General features: G+C 43.1%; 1 protein-coding gene across 1 annotated transcript in view; it reads right to left on the bottom strand.

Moving 5' to 3' along the window:
* Window positions 1–735: 735 nt before the first annotated feature.
* Window positions 736–24,745, bottom strand: part of man1a1 (mannosidase, alpha, class 1A, member 1) — a 105,263-nt gene continuing 81,253 nt past the window's right edge. Inside the window, exons 6-12 of the mRNA XM_046374062.1 lie at window positions 15,794–15,917; window positions 15,529–15,622; window positions 11,338–11,453; window positions 9,863–10,082; window positions 9,264–9,436; window positions 8,881–8,996; window positions 736–6,191 (exon numbers count right to left, since the gene is read on the bottom strand). Of these exons, the coding sequence (XP_046230018.1) occupies window positions 6,065–6,191; window positions 8,881–8,996; window positions 9,264–9,436; window positions 9,863–10,082; window positions 11,338–11,453; window positions 15,529–15,622; window positions 15,794–15,917 (970 nt within the window). The 3' untranslated portion in view covers window positions 736–6,064. The remainder of the gene's footprint in view (window positions 6,192–8,880; window positions 8,997–9,263; window positions 9,437–9,862; window positions 10,083–11,337; window positions 11,454–15,528; window positions 15,623–15,793; window positions 15,918–24,745) is intronic.

The raw sequence follows: 24,745 nt of genomic DNA, 5'->3' as shown, positions 1-24,745 counted from the left end.
AGACTCCAGTGGGCTCAGGACTCAGATCAGGCGTGTATGGCAGTGTGTGGTACAGGCCGAGGCCGTCGCGGTGCTGCAGGTCAGCCTTCAGCTCAGATGTCCACGACGAACCTGCGGCAGCCTTTAACAACGTCTAACAAACGTGTTAGCAGCGTTGTGCTTGGCTGGAGCAGGATGTTGTGGTCTGCGCTTCTGTGTTTAGGGGAGAAAAGCACTTCTGAAGCTCTAAGCTGTGGAAAAAAACGTGGTTTTTAACCGTTAAAGCCATCACTCATTGGTTAACTGAGGTCATGTGACAGGTGAGTCTAATGTGGCGTCTGCAGACCAAAGCTGCTTCACGACACACTTTTGTTTCAGTTACTGCATCTGAACTGAAACTCTCGCTGACTGTAACTCACATTTAGACTGAATTAAATAAGAACAAGAACGAATCAAACACAGCAAATTGCATTTTTTAAAAAACAAAGATAGCTCATAAATGAATTCAAATTTTAAAGCTTAATTTAGCTTACGCTAACCCTCACACTGACTGAAAGCCACGTGGACACCAAAGCAAAACACCTCGGCTGCAGCGCTGACACAAACTCTGCCGGCGTTCACGGAAAATTCACGTTTTTTCTTTTAAAGGTAACAAGACTGCAAATCCATAATTTTAAAGTGGGAATATAATGAATGTTCTCACTCTAAGGATGAAAGTCAGATTCAAACGGCAGCACACAAATCCAAAACCACCACTTATTAAAAGATTTTTTTTATTCACAATAGAAGTGTAACAAATATAGTTTATTAAAAAGTCTGCTGCTTATTAATAACATTTGAATCCATAAACTCAGAAGATTTTTATATAAATGTAGAGCGGCCGATCTGCCGGAATGGAATATTTACATTTTTGTCAATAATAATAATAACACAATAAAACAGATTTCCCCACAAAATTAAAATATTGCATATAAATGCAAAAGTAAGTATGTGCAATGGAATGATTATCAGCAATATTTTGTACAGATACATTTCTGAGGTTGGTTTCACGCATTTAAACCTTTAAAGGGCAACGCCAACCATTTTAAAAATTCAGGTTACTTGAGTCCCGGGCAGGTCAGTCACATTTGGAGATCGTCCACCACTTGTGGAGGAAAGTGGTGAAGTGTCAGTGTGATATAAATTAGAAGTTTCTTTTGGGAAAAGGGGTGGATTTTCACAAGGACTCACAAAAAAAAATGTTTTTAAAAAAAGCTGGCATTGCCCTTTAATATTCACCAATAGCAAGGCATTGGAACGCAACAGATCATCAACACAATATTCAAAAAAAATCACTAAAAACCATTTTCTTTGGAAAAAAAAAAAAAGAAGAAGCTGCAGTTGGAAATGCATCTGCATGATGTCCCACTTTGTGAAGCTAAAGCATGAAAAACCAAAATACATTCTGCCTTTCCTTCCTGTCCGGTGGCAAAACGACCAGATCAGCGTCACCTACAGACATCAATCCAAGTGCAGGGCCTCACGTCGCTCATGTTGTTTTCCAGCTTTGTCGAAACATTCATGAGCCCTTTAATTCAAGTTTGATGGTTCTGAGCCTCTGCGGTTCCAAAATGCAGGGTTGCACACAGTTAATTTAACATACTGACGATTACCAAAATACATTAAAAATCATATTTCACACTGTCGAATTGCACTAAGAATCTTAACATGGGGGACGGAAACTGTGATCCAGGAAACCATGTCAATTCAAATTTCCATTGATACATTTTTTGAAAAATGGCTACCAATTCACATCATCATATCTGGAGGAAAAAATACCAAATACAACCCACACCACTACAAAAACCTCCGTAAGAACACAGGTTTGATCTGTCACCAGACAAATATAGTTAGAATTCATAAAGATCAACTTCAATCAAATCCAGACAGTGTCAGTGCCTTAATGTTACAGTGTAGCCTAAAACAGATGTTTTTAAAATGAAGTTCTGAATGGAGTTTTCAAACCTTTAGTTACACTTCCACCAGCGGCTGATTTCAATTAAAATACACTCAGTGACCACTGAAACAGCACTAACTGTTGCAGCATAACATTTTAAATGATCTTATGATGTTCAACAAAGGATTAACTGAATAAAACTGCCTGAATTACACTAACACAGGACAAGCTGAGAACCTCAGCTTAACCAACACCAAGTCATGACTGCTGTTTTTTTTTTAAATTCGGAGGATTAACTTCAATTACAGGGCAAAATTTGAACACTGAAGAATCTCTACATGGACACTGGGCTACATTATAACAAAACTCATTTTCACGGTGAAGCATCAGAAAGAGAAGCTCTGGCTTTGTGCGTCTTTGTATTCAAACAGCTTCACGTGTCCGATGAACACGCAGAACAAACTGTTTTTCCTACATCAACTGCATCTAACAGCCATCAGAAGCACCAACGGGCCCATCAGTCCCTCTTTTCTCTGCCTGCACGCCGCTTCATCTTTTTTTGTGCTTTCCAAGATAAAAGAAAAACAAAACAAAAGCATAGAGAAGTGAACACAATAAGACAATAATGCATATAAAATATTCTTCACTTCACATTGGATGGTACATTCATACAGTTCCTTTCCTCCTATAAGGTTGGTTGACTCCCAGGTGCTAACTTTGCACTCTTTCTGCCATTAAAGCACATTTTTCTGCCATCGCTAACATCACCTAAAAGGTTCTTTGTGTAGCATTTTTTCCAACACCTGTAATTCAGTGATGATGTTATTTGTGGTTCAACTGACTTTGAAAAATGCAGGAACGTGAAGGACCTTTAAACAGATCAGTTCAGGATGTCGGTCTTTGGTAGATAAATATGCGAACACAAAAAGAGTCGTGCAGCTCCATGTTTAGGTTCCAGTTATGAACCTATGGGCCCACAGCGCCACCTGGGGGTCAGCTCGCAAACCCTCCAAGTCCCAAGTTGACCACTACAGAATAAATTAACACAATCAGCAGCAAAATCAACCACTACAACACAACTTCACATGGATAACGAACGCCTCTAAACCAACTAATCAAACCAAACACAGATTAAACACGAGGACGCTGTCGTCTGTACAGTGATAGAAGGAGCGTGGAGGGGTTTCTCACAGCACGAGGATTTGAACCCACCGACTGATTTGTCTGTTGGTCATTACATAAGGGCGCCTCTTTATTTTATTCATTTGTTTCTGAAAAATAATTCAAATTAGGGAATTTATCAGCATTCACTTTCAGTAATTAAAACTGGGTGAAAATCGGCTAATGGAAGAACATCATCTAGATTTCTGTAATTGTGACTTTGTAATTTAACCTTTTTTATTTTTAACATTCTCATAAGGTCTGTGAAGCAACGTCAGCATCTGTTTTGCCCTTTTTCTGCACTGATCTCTTCTGCTTCGGCAAATCTGGAGGTTTGATGAGCTCTGAAAAGCAAAATCTTGCAGCAAATTAAACATTTGTGGGGACGCTGAATCTACGTGTGGATTTTTTTGAAAAAGAAAATTATTAAAAAAGCAAAAAGCATGAGAGCATCCGGCATCCTGCCCACAGATGCTTCCTTTACAGTCGGAGCCTCTGTGGTTCCTCCATCGGACGTCTTTACCGCCTGAGAAGAGTCAGTTCTGCAGACGGTAAAGACGCTGTTGCTCCCTGAACTTTCTAATGACGTCTTCCACATCTCCCAGAGACACCTGATGTCTGTCTGAAGCTCGTTAGTGGGAACAGGAGCACTGGAGACCTGAACGGGGCAGAGCTGAGTCACATTGAACAAAGCAAAAGTTTGACTCAAGAGGTTTTTCCTTCCTGCACGAGCTGAGGATTCACAACAACACGTGAAATGATTACATCCACAGTTTGGAGTTTTTCACCCAGAATAATTCGTATATGAATGACTGTTACATGACACGCAGCCTCTGAGCCCAGCGGTCGTGTAGACTGTAATTGGAATGTCTGACCACTAGATGTCAGTGTAGCCTTGGAAATAACAGGCGACTGGTACCTGACGGCTGCCTAGACTGAACACTATCAGCATATCAGGACATTTTTAAATCATTTCTGTGCTCCACAAAGAGTCCCAGTTTTCACCAGCTGCTGGGCTACTTTCAAGCCAAAGTTTCTTTAAAATGGAACTAAAAAAAGCAGGAATTATCCGTCTAATCGGTGTTTAATTTTGGTATAATCCTCATCAGACAGGAGAAGACTGTTTAAACTCTACTCCTTTGTGTCTGCGTGAGCTGCGTTTCCCTCCGACTCCTTTTCAACAGTGAAGGCACTAGGATTGAAGACTAAACTGGATTTCATCTGCTTACACTTCTGAGTGGCGTCAGGAGAAATCTTCACCATGAAACCCGACTGAACAACGTGAGAACAACGCTGAACATAATATACAACAACAATAACAGCAACCCAATCGCACGCCGCAGCCCGATGGAGGAGGAAGGGAACAAAAGTCAGAATGGTAAAGCTGTATAGAATCAGTATGGCTTCTTGTGTGTGTGTGTGTGTGTGTGTGTGTGTGTGAAGGTGAAACAGCAAAGTCGAGTGTCAGCGTCTCCTCATGGAGGAGAGAAGATCCTACAGCCGACCCTACGCAGGAACTGGAGGACGGAGACGAGGAGAAGCGACTCAAAGCGACGACAAAGAGGGTTTGACTGGAGCACAGGTTTGCTGATGAGTACGATCCATCAGCATCAGCATCAGCATCAGCATCCTCTTTAGTGGAGCTAAAAATTCTGGTCTTACACACACCAGATGTTCAGATTTAAGGAAACTCACATGTGCAGAAGGTGGAAGAAGGAAATAAGATTCAGTGTCTTCATTACAAAGATCATAACGCCAGAAAACATAAATAAAAAACTTTGCTCGCTCCATTTGCCTTTTTCCAGAGCGTCTCACAGCCTAACTCACCTCCACGCTCCATTACAGCTGCATCTGATTTTACTTTAGTCTGCAACAGCTTCATTTGCTCTCAAGACCCTGTGATCACTGACAGGGAGCTTTTTTCTGCTTAGCAACCAATAAAATACTGAGGGGAAAAACTGCAAACTTATTTCTCAAAGCAAAACCTGGATCGGTCAAACCCCAGAAAGACAGAAAGAAAGCCAGAAAAGATAAAGATTAAGTCAGAAGGAGAGGAAGAGGGACAGCCTCGTGTAAACGTCGTGGGGGGGAGGTGATAACTGGCAGGTAGAGAGTTGGCGTGGACGGTCGTCCTGCGTCACACCGAACTCAGAGGGAGGAAGCAGTCAGCCGGCTCGGGTCGTGCTGCGTCTCTCCTCTGACCCCACAGAGACGACCACGTTCGTATGAAAGCAAATGTTTGTCTGCAGAGGACGCAGACGTCGGGTGGCGTTGGTGGAGTCAGCACTGGCGCAGGGAAACCGGTTTCTGTCCAGACACTGAAGCGGCACGGCAGAAGGAAAAGACGACGCGTGAAGTGAACGAAGCGTCCTTCAGCTCACCGAGTCCGCCTCGTAAGATCCACAGACTCGGCTGCCCAAAGCTCACATCCATAATGTCCACATGAGGGAGACGACTGGTTCAGGTTTGTCAGTGTTCTCCTTCACGAAACAAAACAACAAACAAAAAACAAAAAACTGCAGCTACGAACAACAAAATCACTGACGAGTAACGTGGTCGGACTGCACCTCGGAATGACAACTCGCTCGATGTAATGACACCCTCAGAGTGTTTCATGATGCGAGAATCTAAAAAACGTACAAACCTTCTCTCGTGATATCACTGCATTCTTTCGGAGAGCATTTCTGGTATCTGGCAGTAAATGTGTCGGATCAGCTCACCGACTGAACTCAGCCAGAGCTGAACGAAACAAAGAGCAAAAAAACACAAAAACAAAAACAAAACTGGATTCTACGCCGAGAATTGGGCGCCGACAGGCTCGAATTCTCGCTTGATGCCGTTAAAAATAAAAATTCGATCAAGAGGCGTCTGTAACCACTGGGACTGACTCCGATTGGCTACACTGGTTTCAGACAGACAGCGGGAGGCTCAGGTACACAGGATCAGAGGTTCTCGCACTTGTTTTGGGTGTCAGCGCAGGATGGTCCACTACTCCACTTCGTTGGGTCTGTCGGTTTTGTCCTTCCTGATGATGGGCAGAGGGTGAGCCTCGGTGTTGAAGACCCAGTGGTCGAACAGGAGGTGGTCGTCGTCAGAGAAGAGCAGGTACAGGTACCTGAAGGAGACACAGAGGGACAAGCTTTATTATCATTAAACGCCACCTGCAGTGGTGGTGCATCAGCTGCTTTTACAGATGGAAACATAAACACGAGGACTCTTTGCACAAGCAGCCCTCCAACACAGCATTTTCATGAGCTTCAGTTTTGCTTTGCTGGTCAGTGTGAGCCACCGTACACAGCAGATCAGTCAGAGATTCGACCGTGTTGTGCTCCTCTGTGGAGCCTCAAACGACTTCAAGACTTCCCCTTTAAACATCTAACCAAACAAGTCCCTAAACGCTTTCCAACCAGAAGATTCATTCATTATTTCCTGGAGTATCCATTTCTCCATCTGTTCGCGTGCTTTGAGACCTGTTGGTGAGTGTCGCTCAGAGTCTGTTAAGGTGTCGCCACACCTGCTGCTTCTGTTCCCGCCTCGGCATGACGCAGCTTCACGCACACCATGTGAACCTGAACAGCAGGAGACGCCCACGACTTGCTGAGCTGCACCGAATGTTGCCCTTAAAGCATTAACACAAGGCCTCGGCGATGCCAGTATGGAGTGTAGAGAACCGAGCTAACGCGAGAGGCAGCTGAAGTCTGTGGATCTGCGACTTTTGATGTTTTCCTGCAGCAGAGAATTTGTCAGGAAAAACACTTTCAGTGAACACCCTTCAGCTCCCGTCTTCATTGCCTCAGAAACATGACTCATTTTGGGATCTGCACTGTTTGCCGTGGAGAGTTTTAGAAATTATTTTGACTTGTCTTCAGCTTTTGCAATTTCCATCAGCAGTCCTGCCAAAAACAACGACAAACAACAACAAAACGAAACCGACGTGAAGGCTGGGCGCAGCTCGGCTCAGACCGGGTTTTATGAAACCTGAAGTGATGAAACGCTGTGGTTTACTGGCATCAGAAATTATGAAAAAACAACCTGCCGAAACAAAGAAGTGGTGAGAATGAGGAGAAATTTAAAAAACAAAAATGTGTCAGTGGACTAAAACTAAGGATTCAGAGGAGCTGGTTGTCCTCGGCGTCCACAGCGAGTCCCCGTCCTGCTCTGCCTGCCAACAAACCAGGAGGGAGCGGCGAGTGAGCGAAGGCAGGCAGCAGTGTGAAGGATGGCCGCGTCCTTGGCAGCAGCGGGGAGACGAGTCCTGGAAGTGGCTCACACGAAGCCAAGATCCCCGACCAACATTAGGAGGATTGGACTTATGGGTCTGCTGCTAAATGGGATTGATATTTTCTGTGTCCACCGAGGTCCGTCTCTCAGATCATGAGGTGATGCGGCCTGACTGATGAGGTAATTATTGTGTTCCTGTCCGGGCTGGTGGTCGATTATGCTCATATTTTTTCCTCCAGTTTCCTGGGGGAGGCTAATGAGACGTTTTCTTTTTTGCGCTATTTCTCCCGGAGACATTTTATCACGCCTGTGAAAATATTCAGATCTCATTTGGACTCTGATCAACAGAAAAAAAAAGACTTTTATGTGCGCATCCCGACCTGGAGGACCTTCAAACACATCCAGACATTTTGCTTTGTGCATGTGTGTGTGTGTGTGTGTGTGTGTGTGTGTGGTTTAATCAGGAGTAGAGGTGATGCTTGTTAAAATTTACTGCCAATAAAAAAAGTGGGATTGGATGGCACCTCGTCCCCATCAGCCTCCGTTAGGCTAACCTTGACTTCCTGTCAACAGCTGTCTGGTGTGGAGGGAAAAAAAAGAAGAAAATGACAGAAGAAGAAGAAGAAGAAGTAGAGGAGAGGAGGAAGTGAGCGGGGGAGGGACAGAGGAGGAGGAGGAGGAGGAGGCCATAGATTTTGATGGGAGTAAAGCAAACAGAGAGGATTGTGGAGGAAGAGCAGGAGAAAGAAGAAGCTTTGCTGGGAAGGTCGACTAACATCCATATTAATGTGACAATAGTTTATTTTAATAACTGACTAACTGTTTTCAAAGAGCAGAAAATCATCGGCTACACATTCTGTTCTGGTTCCAAACACGAATATCTGCTGGTTTTCTTTGTCGGCTATAAAAATAAATTGAATATTTTTGGGGTTGTGGACTTGTGGTTGCACAGAAGACGTCACCTTCTGCTCTGATGAATGAGAAAACATGAACTGATTAGTGCAGCAGACGACTGACACGTTAATTGATAACAAAAACAATCATTTGATACAGAGCCAAAGACATTTTAAAATGAACAAAACGATTCTTTTAACCCTGATGTGTGCAGTCTGTCTGTTCTTCTTGTGAGATTTTCTGCATGTCCCTGTCTTACATGGGACATGTTCACTTACATTTTACAGTGAACTTAATACCTTCTTGTAAAGATCTGATTTTTATTACATGAGCTTAAAATGTTGCTAAATGCTAACACAGAACCTAAACACGCTCGTTAAGCTGCAGCTGAGGTTTAAACAGACGGTCCGCTGGCCGCCAGACGTCGCACTGCGGGGCTCACGGCGCGTTTAAAGAGCCGTTAAAGTTATTCTTAAACCAGATGTGCAAAAGGTCTCACATTCGCTCAGCGTGCAGTGAAGTAACCTTCCCAGGGACCTCAGCCACACTCGTTCTGCATACCATCACAGCTTGTGTGTGTGTGTGTGTGTGTGTGTGTGTGTGTGCAGGGGCCTTGTCCCGCCATAAAGTGCAATGACAGCACAATCACAAGAGGACAGGGACAAAGACATTGGGTCTGTGTGTCTTACTTGAGCGTCTCGGCCAAGTAGAAGCTCTGCTGCACGTCGTCGTGGTTGGGAGAGGAAGCGTAGACGTCTCTGACGCCGCTGTAGCCTCCTTCCACTTTGCAGTGCTGCTCCAAAGCCTGAGGAGACGCAGGGACGACTTCAGCGACAGGCAACATCAATCGAGCTCACTGCATGCTTAAAATATCACCAAACCTCATTTCAATAGTGCTCTGTCGTGTGGCTTTTAGAACACGTGAAAAACCAGCAATGAAATCAGCGCTGGTTCAAGTGTCTCACTTCACCTCACTGAAGTAAAATCTCTCTAAACTCGATGTGAGAAGAGCGCAGATGAGAACATTCTGTTCAGACGGCCCACAGTGTTTGTGACGGTGAACACGTGTTACCTGAACGGCCTCCCAGCCCCACTCCCGGTACTTGGGGTCGTGGGTGAACCTCCACATGTACATGTAGGTCTCTATGACCTCGGGACGGAGGATGAAGTATTTCTCGTTCTGGCGGGTGGCGATGGCCTCGACCCCGCCGTCGAAACGAAACGCCTCCGGACCGAGCTTCAGAGCTGCACAGGAGAGAAAACACGTCGTGGACATGAGGCAGCAGACTAATCTTGTATGGGAGACAGTGAGAGAGTGTGTTTCAGTGTTTCTCGGTTAAATGTTTCCACATTTTGTCACGTTTAAGTTAGGACCATCTGCTGGTCGCAACGTTTCTGCAGGGCTGCCTTTAAAAAGTCAGAAAACAACTTGAAGACAGAATGAAGGGAATAAATACAACGATTTGACTGAATATTAAAATTAAAAACACATTTTCCTTCAACAAATTCGTCCTTAGAGCTGAAAATGATGACAGGCGGCTGACACGTCTGCTTTAGAGGACGCGCTGCTGTCATTTGAACGAGACATTTTCTGTGTGATGGCACAAGTCAGAATCAAATGAGCAAATCTGAAACAATAAATAGTTTTGCTGTCTCCTCGTGCAGGTTTACCGGTTCTGGCGTAGGACTCGTGGCAGGTGCGGGCGATCTCGGCCGCCAGCTCCATCTGGTGGCCCGTCTTGTCGCTGGGCGCCCCATCAGCGCCGAGAGCGATCATCCCACCGGCGAAACAGGTCAGGTGACCCATCTTATGCTCCAGCAGCCCCCCCTTCCACTCCGCGATGTAGGTCAGCCCGCTGCTCGACTTCCTCATCAGGTTGGTCTCTATTGCCTGGAAGACAAGGCGCAAAAAACATGTTTTTAGGTTTGACGCGGAGCTTTAAGTCAGCTTCCTCCTTCACGTACACAAGTGGCGCACAAACCTCAGTGCAAAAGCCAGATGTGTGTCAAGACTGCTGGAAAGAAATGATGAATCAGGATGGAAGAGCAGCACTCGCAGGCAGACGGGAAGCGTGTTTTTTGTGCGTACTGACCCTTTAACACACACAGAGCTACTGTCTCCGTCTTTCCAGGCCTCCTCTTGGCAAATAATTCAAGAAGGCTGATAATCCCCGGAGACTGGGAGGGATTATGTTTGTATTATATTAAGTGTCCCTGCATGCTTAATTCTGCATTTTAGTCGCCGTCTAATACGTTTGCTCCCCAGCGAGTCAGAGGGAAAAACAATCGAAGAATCAGCTTCCTCCAGCTGAGACCCATCGCTTGTCACCACAACTTAAGTTGACAATTTGTTTAAGCGGACAGACGCTGCCTGCATGTGTGTGTCGTCTATTGTTGCCGCAGGTTCATCTGCTCTCTGTTTCTGTTTCCTGAGCTCCGCCGTCATCCTCCCATCTGCTCACGCCGACCATCCGCCTCCCGAGGATTACAGCGGAAACACTACGTACGTGAATATTTGGGCGTGGCAGCATTCAAAGAGAAAGACAGAAAAACTCTAACAAGAAAATCAAGACAAAGTCAAACAAAACGTATGAATATAATTTGGTCTTCATTTGAATAATGGCTTTTATTATCTCATTAGTAACACTTGCGAGCTTCAAGGTTATTTTGGTGACTGTAGTCTGTTGTCCACTGTTATCAACCAGCAACTTATTATGACTCAGAGGGTGGACGACGTCCACACCCTGTGGACAAACCCGTGCAGCTCAGCGTCTCTAAACTTGATGCTGAACTGCGATTTGGAGTTTCCTCTCAACACAAAAGTCAAAATTTACTCCCAAATCGAGACGTGTGATGAGACCCGAGAGTTTAACGACAACAGCAGCGGCAGGAAAATGTGCCTGACTGAAAGCGATTGATCACTCGGACTGTAAATCGTTTAAAACCCAAACACATTCAGTTTGCTCACACATAAAAGTGAGAAAAACAGCAAATCCTCACCAGCTAGAGGCTGCAACCTGAGAAGATTTGGCTTGAAAAATGACAAATGATTAAACAATTATCCAATCAAATCCAGTCAAAGTCACCTTTCTGGTGTGTGTGCGCGCGTGACTGTGTGTGTGTGTGTGTGTATGTGTGTGCATTACCTGCAGGGCATCATAGTACATCTTCTTGCCTTCCTCATCTGTCCTGTCAGACATCAGCCAGGCCTTCAGCAGGTACTCGTAAAAACTGTCACCCAGGCCACCGACTGACACGTGATCTGCAACACACACATAAACAAAGATTATAACACACACACACACACACACACACGTATGCTGCTTTAGACTCCAAGTGTTGGATCCATCGCTCATCCTCACATGACACGGGTGAGATGTATGTGCATAATATGGAGAGAACATACCTGCAGTCTATGACATACATATATGCTGTGTGTGTGTGTGTGTGTGTGTGTTATCGCAGGCGAGTCCAGCCAGCCGAGCTGTACTCTCCGTGTTCGCTCCTGCTGACTGTCAGCGAAGGCTCATTCATATGCATGCGTCATTAACAGAGTCCAGCCCTGTTTGTGGAGCGCAGAGATTAAATGTCAGCTGTGATCAAGAGAGGAGGCCGGCGCCGAAGACGGTTTGGTTCAGAGCCGATAACAGCGCCCGGCGTCTTCGGCGGGTTCAGTCGTAAGCCAGTGACGGGCCGAACACAACTCGGGCCGTCTGATCACAGGAGCCATTAGGAGCGATCACGACATATCTGTAATGTGTGATCTGAGGCAGGGAGACGGTGGAAACTATGACTCAGCATCTCTTATCCACACATGGTGACATAACAGCTGTTTGACGCGGCGCCTCTGCGTGTACAGTGTGCAGAAGCACTGTGTGCTGCAGAGATGTTTTTCAGACAACACGAGGCTGCAAACATCCTCAGGTCATAATTTATTCAGCAAATCCCATCACTATTGCATAATTTCTTTCTAGATGAAAAGCCCTCTCTTAAAAGTGTTTTTTTTTTGTGAGCGAGAATATTTACTTTTTCTTTTCCTGTCGAAACTTGCCGTTTCTATCAGCATTCCTAATTGAATATGTCATCATTTGCATAAAAATACTTGACGAAAACACAGTCACGGGCTCTGGTTAGGAGTGTCAGCTAAATGCCAACAATTATAACTCTGGATGTACTTTCAGTACTTTTGTTCATCTGATGGTATCAGTAAGCAGAGCAGATGCAGGTCCATATTTAACCATCACAGATGCTAACAGCCCTTCAAATAAAGGCTTGGATGTCCTGAACAGACATGACACCTTTACATGGTAAAATGGATGCTACAGCATTTTAAGCATGAAAAATAATGAAGCTGAATTCATTTCAAACCTGAAATGCTCGCCGGGTAGCAGCGGGAGAGAAACCTAACACGACTTCTTCTCTGGTGGTTTGAATCTCTGTTTGTTTCCTCCCACTGATTCGAACACCTCAGCCTCCCAACAATAAATCACAAAGAACAGGATGTTTCTGTCCCTTTCTGCATGCACAAAGTCATCTTTTAATCCATTATCGGTCTAATTTGCCTGATCTCTGCGGTTCTTGGTGGGGGGATTAAATGAGGCAGCGGGCTAAAGGTTGCTAATTCCGGGCTTCAGTTCCTGTGTTTTACTTCCTGCCACTAATTGGTCCAAGTGCCCACTAAAGAGCCCAAAACTCGTTTGAGGATTGAGGCCAACCGCAGCTGAGAACTGGACTTTTATTTGACAGGCGCTGAGAAATAACACTCGCAGGTTTCTGTGCTTTCGTTGAATGGGTCTGCTGATTAACACTTTCTATCACGACTGTTTAATCTGTACAAAAACCAAAGTGTGAAGGTCAATAACTTGTGGTTTTTCAGGGGTTATGTGACAGACTGTTTCTTCTTTCTTCAAGTGATGAGAGCTAATTCTGTCCTGGCTCTTTCACCGGACAGGAAACACCTTCTCATCCACCTCAGCACCACACCAGTGCGTTTGAACTACACCTTTAAGGCCTCGGTCGACTGATGCGGTACCTGTACCAAGGCTCGTCACTCTGAGTTTGTTCTGAAGGCCAATTTCTGCTCAAAAATCACTAAAAGCAGCTTTAAGCAAACGCATTTTGATATTTGTGTCACTTTCATCACGTGCTCAGCTTCTCCTCCACCACAACGCGTGACAGCTGGCATCAGGAGAAGCTTTTACTGCACGACTCCTGCCTCAAAGTCCACCTTACGTCCCTCCTCGGCCACACATACGTCTTCATCTTATATCGCTCTGTGTTTTTCCTGAGCGCCTCCACTCTCCGCTTCTCTATCGTCATCATCATCACTACCCGTTCAGCCACACGCATGAAAAACAGGAATCAAGGGGTGAGGGGAGCATAAACATACTTGGCACTGCTAAATACTGAGTTGTAGTAATGTAAAGAGAGTCTGCGTGGTGCAGACAGAAAGCTTATTTTTGTCAACAAGATACAAAGACTTACAATAATGCTAATAATAATAATAATAATAATACTTAATTTATATGGCAGAGGAAAACAAATCAATCTGCTTTTTATAGAAACTATAATAAAGAGTAATAAAAAGATAAATAAAACTTGGGCAATACTGAATAAGCTTGAAAAACTACAAGCTGCCTCTCCATTTCGGGCTGCAACTTGCTTTGATTACTGATTAAACATTAATTCATTTTCTTTAAGGTTTTAGTCTATTAATAACTTATTCATCGCAAAGCCCAAACTGATGTATTCAAATCGCCTGTTTTGTCCGACCAGCAGCCCACAACTAAAAGTGCCTGAATTTGTTACGACAGGAAGCTAACATTCACATTTAAGCTGGTTCTTAACTGGTTCTTTTTTGGTATTTATGCTTTGAAAATTACAGGAGGAATAAAGTGATTATCAGAAGAGTTTCCTATCAAGTTTGCTTCAGTTGTTGAACCAGTTTATCCACTTATCGTTTAAGCTCTGCTCACCTTGAACGGTTTTGGATTCGGCTCTCGGTTTAGGCAGCGGCGGGCCGTCAGGGCCAGCGAGGCCTTCTCTGCTGGCCTAAACACTATCACTATCACGGATTTATTCTCTTCATTTCATAACATGTCTCTCAGCTGCACCGCTTCCAGTATGTGTATGTGGATGTTCGATTTTTGTCCAATCAGATTTCAGTCTCTATGTCAGTCTAATCTGCCCAGGGTCTTCAGAATCAGAAGTGCTAACCCACGCAATTTAGACAATATTAGCCATTGACTGTTTCTTTAACCAATCAGATTTCAGAACCCTAAGTCAGGTAAGTCCCCACTGAAGGCCCAGGTACCAAATGCACGGCCCGCCACCGAGTTCAGGTAACATCTAACCAAGTCAGTTATTTATGTTGGCAGCACAAATTGTGAGTGTCAGGCGGTAAAATCAGACAGACGTGTGCATTCCTGGTTTTAGTAAGTACAAATTACAGGTGTGGGTGTCTTTGAAAGATCAGCATCAAGTGCACTGAAGAAATGCAGATAAGTTGTAATTAGTGTGCATTAGTGTTTCAGTGTCATCTCATAAAAGAAAAGGTCCAACCTTGGTGACAGTCTTTAAGTGATAAATGCAAATTATATTAATGTTTCTGATAGCAGCCTCACAGTCCAGATTAATATTAACTCAAAGATTTTAGGCTGTGATTTTTCTTTTAATTACACTGTATTTAGCTGTGAGATTGCCATCTATCTCTTTCTTTGTCTCTATTCTTCTGTCGGAAATTATGAGCAAGTCTTGCATTTGTGTCCCGAAAACCTTTAAGCGTGGCAACGAGGCAGAAACCATTTGGAAAGACTGATGGCTGTAAAGGTGAGAGTCAATATTAAACATACAAAATGCTGTCCCAAGCAGAAGCAAAACCACAGAAAACGACAAACCCTGAGATTAAGCCGAGAGGAACACCACAAGAAATGTTTACTCCATCTTTAACCAGTGCAGGACCAACAAGCCATCTTTAAAGCCTGTTAATGCAGGTGGTCCACTGCATTAAAAGACACGTCAAGTCTGCTTGCTTCAATGTGACTGCTGACTCAGCAGCAGGATCAAAGTCTGCTGAGGCGACCAACAGTTGTTTTACCAACTACAGCATGCAGTCACTTCAACATATTTGACTTATCTGGAAAAAGGTTTCAACAGGGATTAGCGCTGTGTGTTAACGATAAATCAATGGTCTCGCTGGATTTCTGCGGCAGCACAGAGGACATGAGGACAAATCCTGGACAGCGCAGCATGTGACTGCTGAGCTAAAGGGCAGCCTGCTCATTCACTGCCTTGACTGGACGTGACAGAGACGGCTGAGGAGGACTTGGAGGACTTACGTTGGCCCCACTGGCCGCTGTTGGGGTTCAGGTAGTTGGGATACAGCCCCTGGGGTTTGTCCAGGCGGTTTAGAACTTTCCGGATGTTCATTACCTGGTGATCAGAAAGAAAGAAAAGAACTGCATCAATTCAGTGTGTTAAGTGAATAAATGTAGCACTCAGTATCTGCACAGGGAAATAAGCTAAAGAGTTTCAGTTTTCAGGAAGATAGCTGACATTACAGACAAGTCATATATGCCATCTGTTCTCGTGTGTGTCCGTTACCTTCTGTGCAAACTCTGGATTCCCTGAGAGTTTGCTGAGGTGCATGAACTCTAAATGCAGCGTGCCATACTCTGCCAGGATGCTGCTGCCACCTGACGCCCACGGCCAGTTTCTTCCAATACCACTGGACAAAGACAAAGAGAGAGGGAGACACGGGTTTAAAGAAAATCAACAAAAAGTCAAACACAGCTGATAGACAATCTGCAAACCTGAGAATACAGCATGAGTCATTTACAAAAGCCATTCATGTGCGCACGGCTGAAAACAGGCGATAGATTTTCAAAAAGTCAACCTGAGACTCTCAGTGACTCAGCAGTCAAACTGTGAAGACAACTAAAATGTTCCATACGTCTGCGTTCTAGAAAGCCATTAACATTTGTTTGCTTTTGTGACATTTACAAATAGATTCTTAAAACTGGCACTAAATGACTTACATTAATGACACTAAAACCTTCACACACCATCTGTCATATCTGGGGATTCTTCACACACTCGTATGGAAGCCCATTTCTGCCAACGTGATGAAAAAAATCCCTTTAAATCATTGTTTCTAAAAAGTTTCTCATTACAGTCATTTAGAGGGTCTTTTTCTCCATCACACTAGCAGACATGGACTTGGGCTACACGCTTGGCTTTGGGGGCACATCTTATCCTTGCCGAAGTTCAGCTGTCAGTCAGTCAGAACTTGTTGGACCTCATCCTCATGCTGGCACGATGGGAGGTTAGGGTTAGGGTTAGCCATGAGGTTACATCCACTCTCAGGCCATATGTGAGAGTCTCCAACCCTGGCTAAGTCTGACAAGGACAGAAGACCAAGTGACAGGGTGTGTGTGTGTGTGTGTGTGTGTGTGTGCTGGATCATTACAGCCACTGACAGATCACTTCCAGGCTAAAGACTGATGACTCTGGTGGCAATGCTTCAAGTAACTGCTCATGAATACATATTAACAATTCATAACACTGTGAAACACACACAATGATGTCTGCACTACAGCTACCTGTGGACACGTGGACACGAGCTGCACACACACACACACACACACACACACACACACACAGGAGGCATCCAACAAATGAGAAAAAGGAGGAGGCGAAGGAGTGCGGACTGGGAAAAACGCCATACTCGCATCTCTTCACAGAGGTGGATGAACATACTAATTATCCCCCTTCAACTCATCATGCTGCACAAGCCATAATTTGTTTCCCATTACACCATGGATTTAATCAAGTCAACCAAACACAGAGAGGACCACAGCAGAATGAGGCGGCGAGCAGAAAAGGAGATGCAGACTGGGGCCAGAGAACATAAAACCAAGAGATGTTGGTTTGTTGGCTTTGGACTGATGAACACATTAAAGTAGGATGTTAAAGTCTATGACAACCTGCACAGAGGTTTAATGTATTCAAAGGTGCACGGCTGATGTAACGTCCTGTTAACGTGTGTGTGTGTGTGTGTGTGTGTGTGTGTGTGTGTGTTTTAGTGCTCTAGAGGAACATCATTCCTTCATCTCCACAGCACTGTGACCACAGCCTCCTCTTCCCCTCAGTTAACTGTAGACTTTATCTCTCCAGCCATCTCTTTCAATCCTTTCATAAGGCCTGTGATGAACAATAAATCCTTTCTCTTGGTAGGGAACAGGTGGGGAAGTAAACACGCACCCTTTCCACTCACCTCTGTCCACGCCAATCCCTCCCAAAGCCCTGCTGCGAGAAACACTAAAAGGCAGCAGGGAAAAGCTGCCGTGAAAGCCAACAGACACAAGCCAGTGAGGAGAAGGCATAAAATATAATCCTGGAGACAGGAAGATACGAGTGTGTTTGGAATATCATCAGCCTGGCCGGCGTGTCTGCAAGTTTCAGATAGAGAAATTTAAGATTATGTGAGATCTGTAACCCTGGCTGGAAGTTAATTAGAAAATGAGAGAGTTTTAAAAAGCAGGGCTGTCAAACTACTTGTTTGATCAAAACTGCTGAAGTTATTGAGCTATTCGGGCAAAATTATGACAGCAGGAATTTACTTAGAGCAACGATACGTAACTTTTCAAAGACGCAAAACCCTCTTTACACATGCAATAAAATACAGGTTCACAGGGAAGGTGGCGTAAGGTGGTTCAGGTTAGTGTTGAGCAGCTGACAGGTCAATTCTGACCTCTGACTGCATCGAGGATAGAGGACGTCACGTGCAGACTGTAAAACCTGCTCAGGCAAACGTGTGATTTAAAACTGACATGACTTCACTTTTGTTAATAGCCTATCAGTTAACCTATTGCTTCTAATTAGCTATCCAACATCCACGGTGCTGGTGCTTTTTTAAATACAATGAATTGAGTACTCTGGCTGCTTGCAGTAAGAGCTCACAGTGATGGGACTGAAATGGTAAATTAATGCTGGTAAACCCCATAAAAGCATTGGCTCAAGGAGCTGACTGTGCTCCATTTTGGGCTAAATGGGACATTCATGTCCGTGTTCTGATTGTTGTTTCAGTCACTTCCTGTACTGGGACTGGAAACTGGCATTCATCCACTGGCATACGGCACAATACAACTGTAATACTCCATCAAATGGGAGTCCACTGTTGTGTTTGACTACTGATGCAGATGTCCTGGTGGCCCAGTTTCCAAAGTGCTGCATACATTCTGCATCCTGTTTCTCACATGAGATGTAATGAGACTTATTACAAGCCATACTATTTGGTTTATGACCTCTGTGTGCTACAGGCTATGCTGTAATATTGCAAAAAATATTATTAACGTTTGAGCATATACTGGCACAAAAGCCTCAACTGGCTTTCATCCCAATTTGTTGATGTTATCCGGCAATAACACAGCTCTGATATCAACTGAAAAAGATTTATCCTCTTGATTGTTTTTTGTGATCTCATTGGGCTTAATTTTCACAACAGTCGGGGGTACGAAGATTCATATCAAAAGATGCCTGAATAAAATGTCTCAGTTTGTTGAAGTCACAGCGGTGTCCCTCAGTCTTCGTTGTCGTTATTGTGCTGATGAGCAATACTTTATGCCAAATGGTAGTAATGTACTGCGGCACACTGAAAAACATTCAGTAATTCTCTTGGCATTGGAAACATTAATTGAATGTCATGGTGACCTAAAACTAGAGGGCTTTTTAGAGATTATGCAAAGCTTAGACCAACGTATCTGAACTTTCATTATAAATCAAGAGAACAACCAGCATCATCCACCTCTGATGAGACTGACATGATGCACTTTGTTTGGCTAACAGGAGTCCATGCCCTCAGATTTTAATTAATTTGCTCATCTTGTGTTTCATAACTATTATCATGAAGATCAGGCCAGTTGAAGTAAATGAATGATCATTTAGGTTCACTTTTAAACATTCTAGATCACTTTGTAAGTTTTAAGAGGTTGTTTTGGGTACTTTTTAAGTCAGAAATATCTATTTTTCTAAATATTTTTAAAGATTTCTACAAAGACTTGACACCTGGACAAACTCAACAACTGAGGAAGATCATAAATGGAGCTTGTGGTCAGACTGTTTTTGTCAAATTCTATTTCAGAGGTCAAGAAAAACTTTTAAGTTTCAGCAAGTATGCTTAAACAAGTTTTAAAAGCTACCAACACCAAGAGCAGAAGTTGGATCGAACTGCAAGCTAGCTGACCAAGTTGCTGTAAAGAATGTACAGATGTTGTGGCATGTAGACTAATACCAGGAGACACAGCTGGGAAATTAACACATATTTTCTCCACATTAGGCAGCCCTGCTGCTTAGCCAAAGAACAGAGGAGCAGCAGCTCAACTGGCCCATGCAGCATATGGATCCAAAGCCTCGACCCAGAAAAAAACGAGGTCATTACAGATTGATGCCACCATGAATTATGAGGGTTTGCATTGGAGGACATATCCCAGCCCTCTTTCTGGCTTGTCTATCTCGTTTGTCCTTTTAGGGGAGACCAGTAGTCTTCATTTTTCAGCCTCTCACAACCATAGCTATTTCCTGGCCTGCTGTGAAATGACAAATTGTAGCCGGCTAGTTTTATACCCTCCAGTCCACACTGCAGTGCCAACAACAGTGATTTTAATTCTGTGGTGCCAAGCAGTAACCTGGAAAACAGAAAAGGCATTCCATCTCCATAAATTAGCATGTCACCCTAGGAAGTGCCCTCTCGTGCTCCTCTGGTATTATGTTAGAAAGCACTCCTACAATTCATTTGTACTGTGCAGTTGGATGTAGTCTATATTTTGGCCCAGTTCTTTGTTCCCTATGCCAAACCTTTCACACCCCTCCTCATACATGCCATGACCTCCATTTTCCTCCCACTTTCCTCCCGTCTTTCTTTCTGTACTTCTGCTCCTCCAGGCGCAGAGAAAATGTGAATTGCGATAGATTCACAGTTAGCAACTTAATTAGAGGCCTTAAATCATGGATGCCTTCTACTGCCTTAGGTTACTGCAGAGGAGAGCTGAGAGTGTTTGAATTTGTGTGTGTTTACTTATAACAAATCTCTGGATACCCCAAATGCCAGATTTCTCTTTGTTGTTAGAAAGTGCCTCAGGGCAATGAGGCAGTTTTGCTGTGTGTCTGCTGTACACTATGTACATTTGTGTACTCATTACTGTGGCCATGGTAAGACCACCAATAACGGTCACTCACTTTGTCTATTGGGTAGAGAAACCTATAGCCAGGCTTAGGGCCCACATACTACAAACTCATTAGAGCCCAGATATGAGCTCAAGTATGACAAAATGACTGCTGTAGTACAAGTCAACTGATAAATAACAAGAAACAGAATTTGAAGTAAATTATAAACAGTATTGCCATTAGTTTGTCCACCACAGAAAACAGAAAAGTTCATTTTTTAAATGTAAAAAGTTTTACTAAGTACATATCTTGATCAAACTTAAGGGATACTTAAAAAGACATGGTTGTGTGATATTTGTTTTATATTAAAAACAATGAATATTAGTTGATATATTATTAGTCATTTAAAACTTAATCTACAATACTACTGTATCACATTGGTACTGTCTCAAAAATTAAGCATCAGTTGGGCTGTATATGTCCTTATAAATGGCTAATATTTTTACTTATGTTCCTTCTGTTGGCATCCTATTCTAGAAGTGAGATCACAGCCCCATTAGGAGAGAAAACTGTCATCATAGTCCAAGAAGAATTTCACTTGATTTTGAACATGTTTTACATTTTATGACTTCAGCTTCTATGCTGATGACACTCAATTCTACGTTCAACCTTTAGGTCTTTCTTGGGCACTAAGGGCCTTATTCTACTGTTGTACTTTAAAGTAACTCTGAATGAAAATATAATCCAGGTGCCTTAGAGAATTCATCAATTTTAATTAAGTACAGAATTTCCCCACATCCACTGGTATTAAAAAGTTAATTTTCCTATCACATCTGGAAGAAAAGTCTCCATGATAGAGTGGCACTTTATCATGCCACCCAGTGTGACACCTAGTTTGTAGTAACAGTGCTATTCTTCATCTAGACCTATTAATCAAACTCCAAGACCCAAGGATTGATTGTCTCAGCCTCAGAGCTCGCAGCTAAAGGAGCAAAATGTCCCAAACTAACACTGTTTAAAAGATTTTCTTCTGTGAGATAAGAGAAGAGAGCTGGGGCAAAAGGGCAAGCTCTAACTTTGAGGCGTCATTAAGATGATAACGTTGCTTTTAGCAGCAGTTAGTCTGGAAAGCATATACTTTATTACACTCCAGGAGATATCATATTCAGCTCCTCAGAATCCCAAAAGGCTCAAACTCCCCTCATGAACTCAGTAAACAGAGGTATACCTCATGAAAACACACTGTGCTCAAATCGGCCACTCATTGTCATTCATTATTTTAAGCAAAAATCTTAGCATAATGTTTGCAAATTAAATTTTAGTGTTTTTCAAACCCTTTATTGTTGATTTGATGGTTAAAATTATGTTTTTTGTGGGTAATTTCAGGTTGGAGCACAAATCCAAACACCTCATCACATCCTAAAACACCCGCACACGCACACACACACACACGCACACACAAAAACAAGCAAACAATGCCTCATCCCATTAAGGCCAGTCAGTATGCAGTGCGGTGGGAGTGATTTGCCAGAGCTTTATCAGTCTGAATGTTAATAGAAGAGCTATGGGACATACTGGTTGGAGCAGATAACGACCGGGTAACTCTGTGTGTGTGTGTGTGTGTGTGTGTGTGTGTGAGTGACAAAGTGAGAGAGAAAGAAAGTGTCAGGGAAAACAGGGGAAGCAGTTAGTTTGTAAAGTGCTACTATGGCCTGCATTGCTAAAACACAGCAACTTAATATTGCAGGAAGCCACACGACCACATACAGGGTTGGTACAGACAGACCATTTTCATTTCAGTTTCCATTACTTTAAACTTTCAGTTTGTGCAATAAGGTCAAAAAATATTTTTATTACATTTACATTTGTGTGAATGATTTAAGGAACAAATTTTCTTCAACTGAGTTGAAAAACATCCAGTGTAATCAAAGTGTGAAAATATTCCATTTACATATAAAGTCAGACAATTATTTAGTCTCCAAATTATTGCATGACTTTGCCTTTTCCTTGTTTGGCTTATTATATCTTTGTTCATTATTATTCATTTATTAAAAGGCAACTAACATCACTGACAGGCAGTAGAAAAAAGTCAACATTTCTGAGGCTTACGCTCAGTAAAATCAAATGGGTTGTTTGTTCTGTGTTGATAACCATTTTTGCTCAGAATTTTCAGGACTTTGCCTAATCCAAACTTTTTCATGCAAACCATCTAGTGTTACATATACTTCCAACTGCTGTATGCTTCTCTGATGTTTCATTGGCAGAGACAACTCGACTGTCTTTGAGATGCAATTCTTTACTACAATTATCACAGCTAAAATCAGGAACAAATGCTCCTCTGTCCAACTGGCTGCAAGGCCACCAGAGTTTGTGGGAGATCAATTGGACGAATCAATCGGATCTTAGCAGCATTTTCCGCTCAGTTAGTGGCAATCGATGGGTTTGTGCAGAGAGAGAGAGTTTACACAGTCATATTGTGGGGGCTTGTCTTCCTTTTGGGCACAAGACAAATCCTCATAACATAAATCATTCAATTTTAGGGTGAAGACTTCATTTAAGGTTAGGTTTAAAGTGTCTTTGCTGCTGATAAATCAACTTTACATCAAGATGAGATTTCTCACTGATCATCTTGATGAACATATCTATAAGATTTGTCTCTTTTACGTCACTGCAAGTGTATGTGTGTTAATATCCCAGCTGAACTTTTAACAACATAATGCAGTAAAAACAGGATCAGATGGACCAGATTAGAAAAAGGGTTGTTTTCACACTTAGTAAGTGACCAAATATACTTAACAAACAGAAGGAATTAAGTATTAAGTTTCTAATACAAGCCTGCTTCCAATGAAAGCCTGGTGCCCTGTGCAGTTGAGTTTCCCTGGTCACTATGTGAAGAAATACATAAATAAATTAAGACTCATTAATTTGTCTGGACAAACTACAAACCCATACTTTTGGTGGAAATAGTAGCTGAGACAGGAAATGGCATTTATAGAGTTTAACCCATTCTTAAAAATAACCCCAAGCGAGTACGCAATCAAGGTTTATTTTGTGTAGAAGCAGCAACACATTTTAAACTGTGGCCTTGTTTCTTGTAGCCCCTCTTGGGTTTTTAAGATAGCTACAGGGTAGAGGGATAAAAAACTGCAAAGAGGGAATAATGAGACCAAGGCCACAGAGTGGAGAGGACCTACAACAAGATGTCCCGAAACAGAGGAAGATACTGGGTCACTCGAGGTAAGATGGATGGACTGAGGAAGGACGGAGAGGAAATACAGGAGAGAAGAATGCGAGGAAAAGAAATGGAGAGAGCAAAAAGAGAGATGGGGGAGAAATGGGGATGAAGGGAGAGCTTATAATTGGGCCTCATTTGCAAGTGCGTCTGTGTGTGTTTCTCAGATTTATTCTGCTTCAATCTGGGTCAAGGTTACGTTGGCAGCTCTGAGTACGCCGCTTCAAAACTACTTCAAAACTACTTCACTGATGTTTCTTCTCGACTGCCCATTTAAGGGAACGTTTGATCTCTTTCTGTCAGTCTCTCCCTCTATCTCTGTTCACGCTGCACCCTGTGAGTGGAATATATTCACACTGTGAGAATTTGAAAATACATTAAGAGTGCTTGTTTATATTTCTCTAGTTTTTGGAGAACTTCCTGAACCCATTTCAAATTAAAAGCCCTCTTGTGTTTCTGTGAACAGAATCCCTGCATTTTTTTAACAAGGCTTTTATTATGAAAGGCAAAATCAAATTAGAAATACGGGGCTGACTGCAGCAGCTCATCCAGGTAGCTGTCAGGCACAGGTGGAGGTCCTTTACATTTTGCTGTATCTCTGTTCTCTATCAAGAAGCTTGTCAGTGATGGTTTCAGTCCGCCATACTGTAAAAACCACACATGTGCACTGATGCATTCGTAAGAAGAGATTTAGGCAAAAGCGCGGTAGTTCTAAATTTTGCTCCTACAAGGCCATTTCCAGGAATCAGCATGTGGAACTGAAAAACATGCATTTAAACAAATTACTGGTTTCTTCTACACAGCTGACTCTTATGTGTACATGTCACATAGGAGAAGAAAACTTAGCAGGAAATAGAAGGTTTAGTTTTCTGTCTACTTGCATATGGTGTATGTGTTATTGTATAATCGGTGCATGGTAATGTGTGTGTGTGTGTGTGTGTGTGTGTGTGTGTGTGCTTCCAAGCTATCATAGCTCAGTCATGCAGGTAAAGTCATCATCATTGGCAATCTGCTCTGGCCTCTAGGGGATCATACATGCATGCATGTACACACACACACACACACACACACACTTTCTCCCTGGGGTGCTTCTCACCCCAGAGTGGGGGGGGGGGGGGTGGGCACAGTCCATTCACCCATATAGACAGAAAGAAAATTAA

The sequence above is a fragment of the Scatophagus argus genome, chromosome 19 (assembly GCF_020382885.2).
Source record: "Scatophagus argus isolate fScaArg1 chromosome 19, fScaArg1.pri, whole genome shotgun sequence".
Lineage (NCBI taxonomy): Eukaryota > Metazoa > Chordata > Actinopteri > Scatophagidae > Scatophagus > Scatophagus argus.
This window is presented reverse-complemented; position numbering and strand designations above follow the sequence as displayed.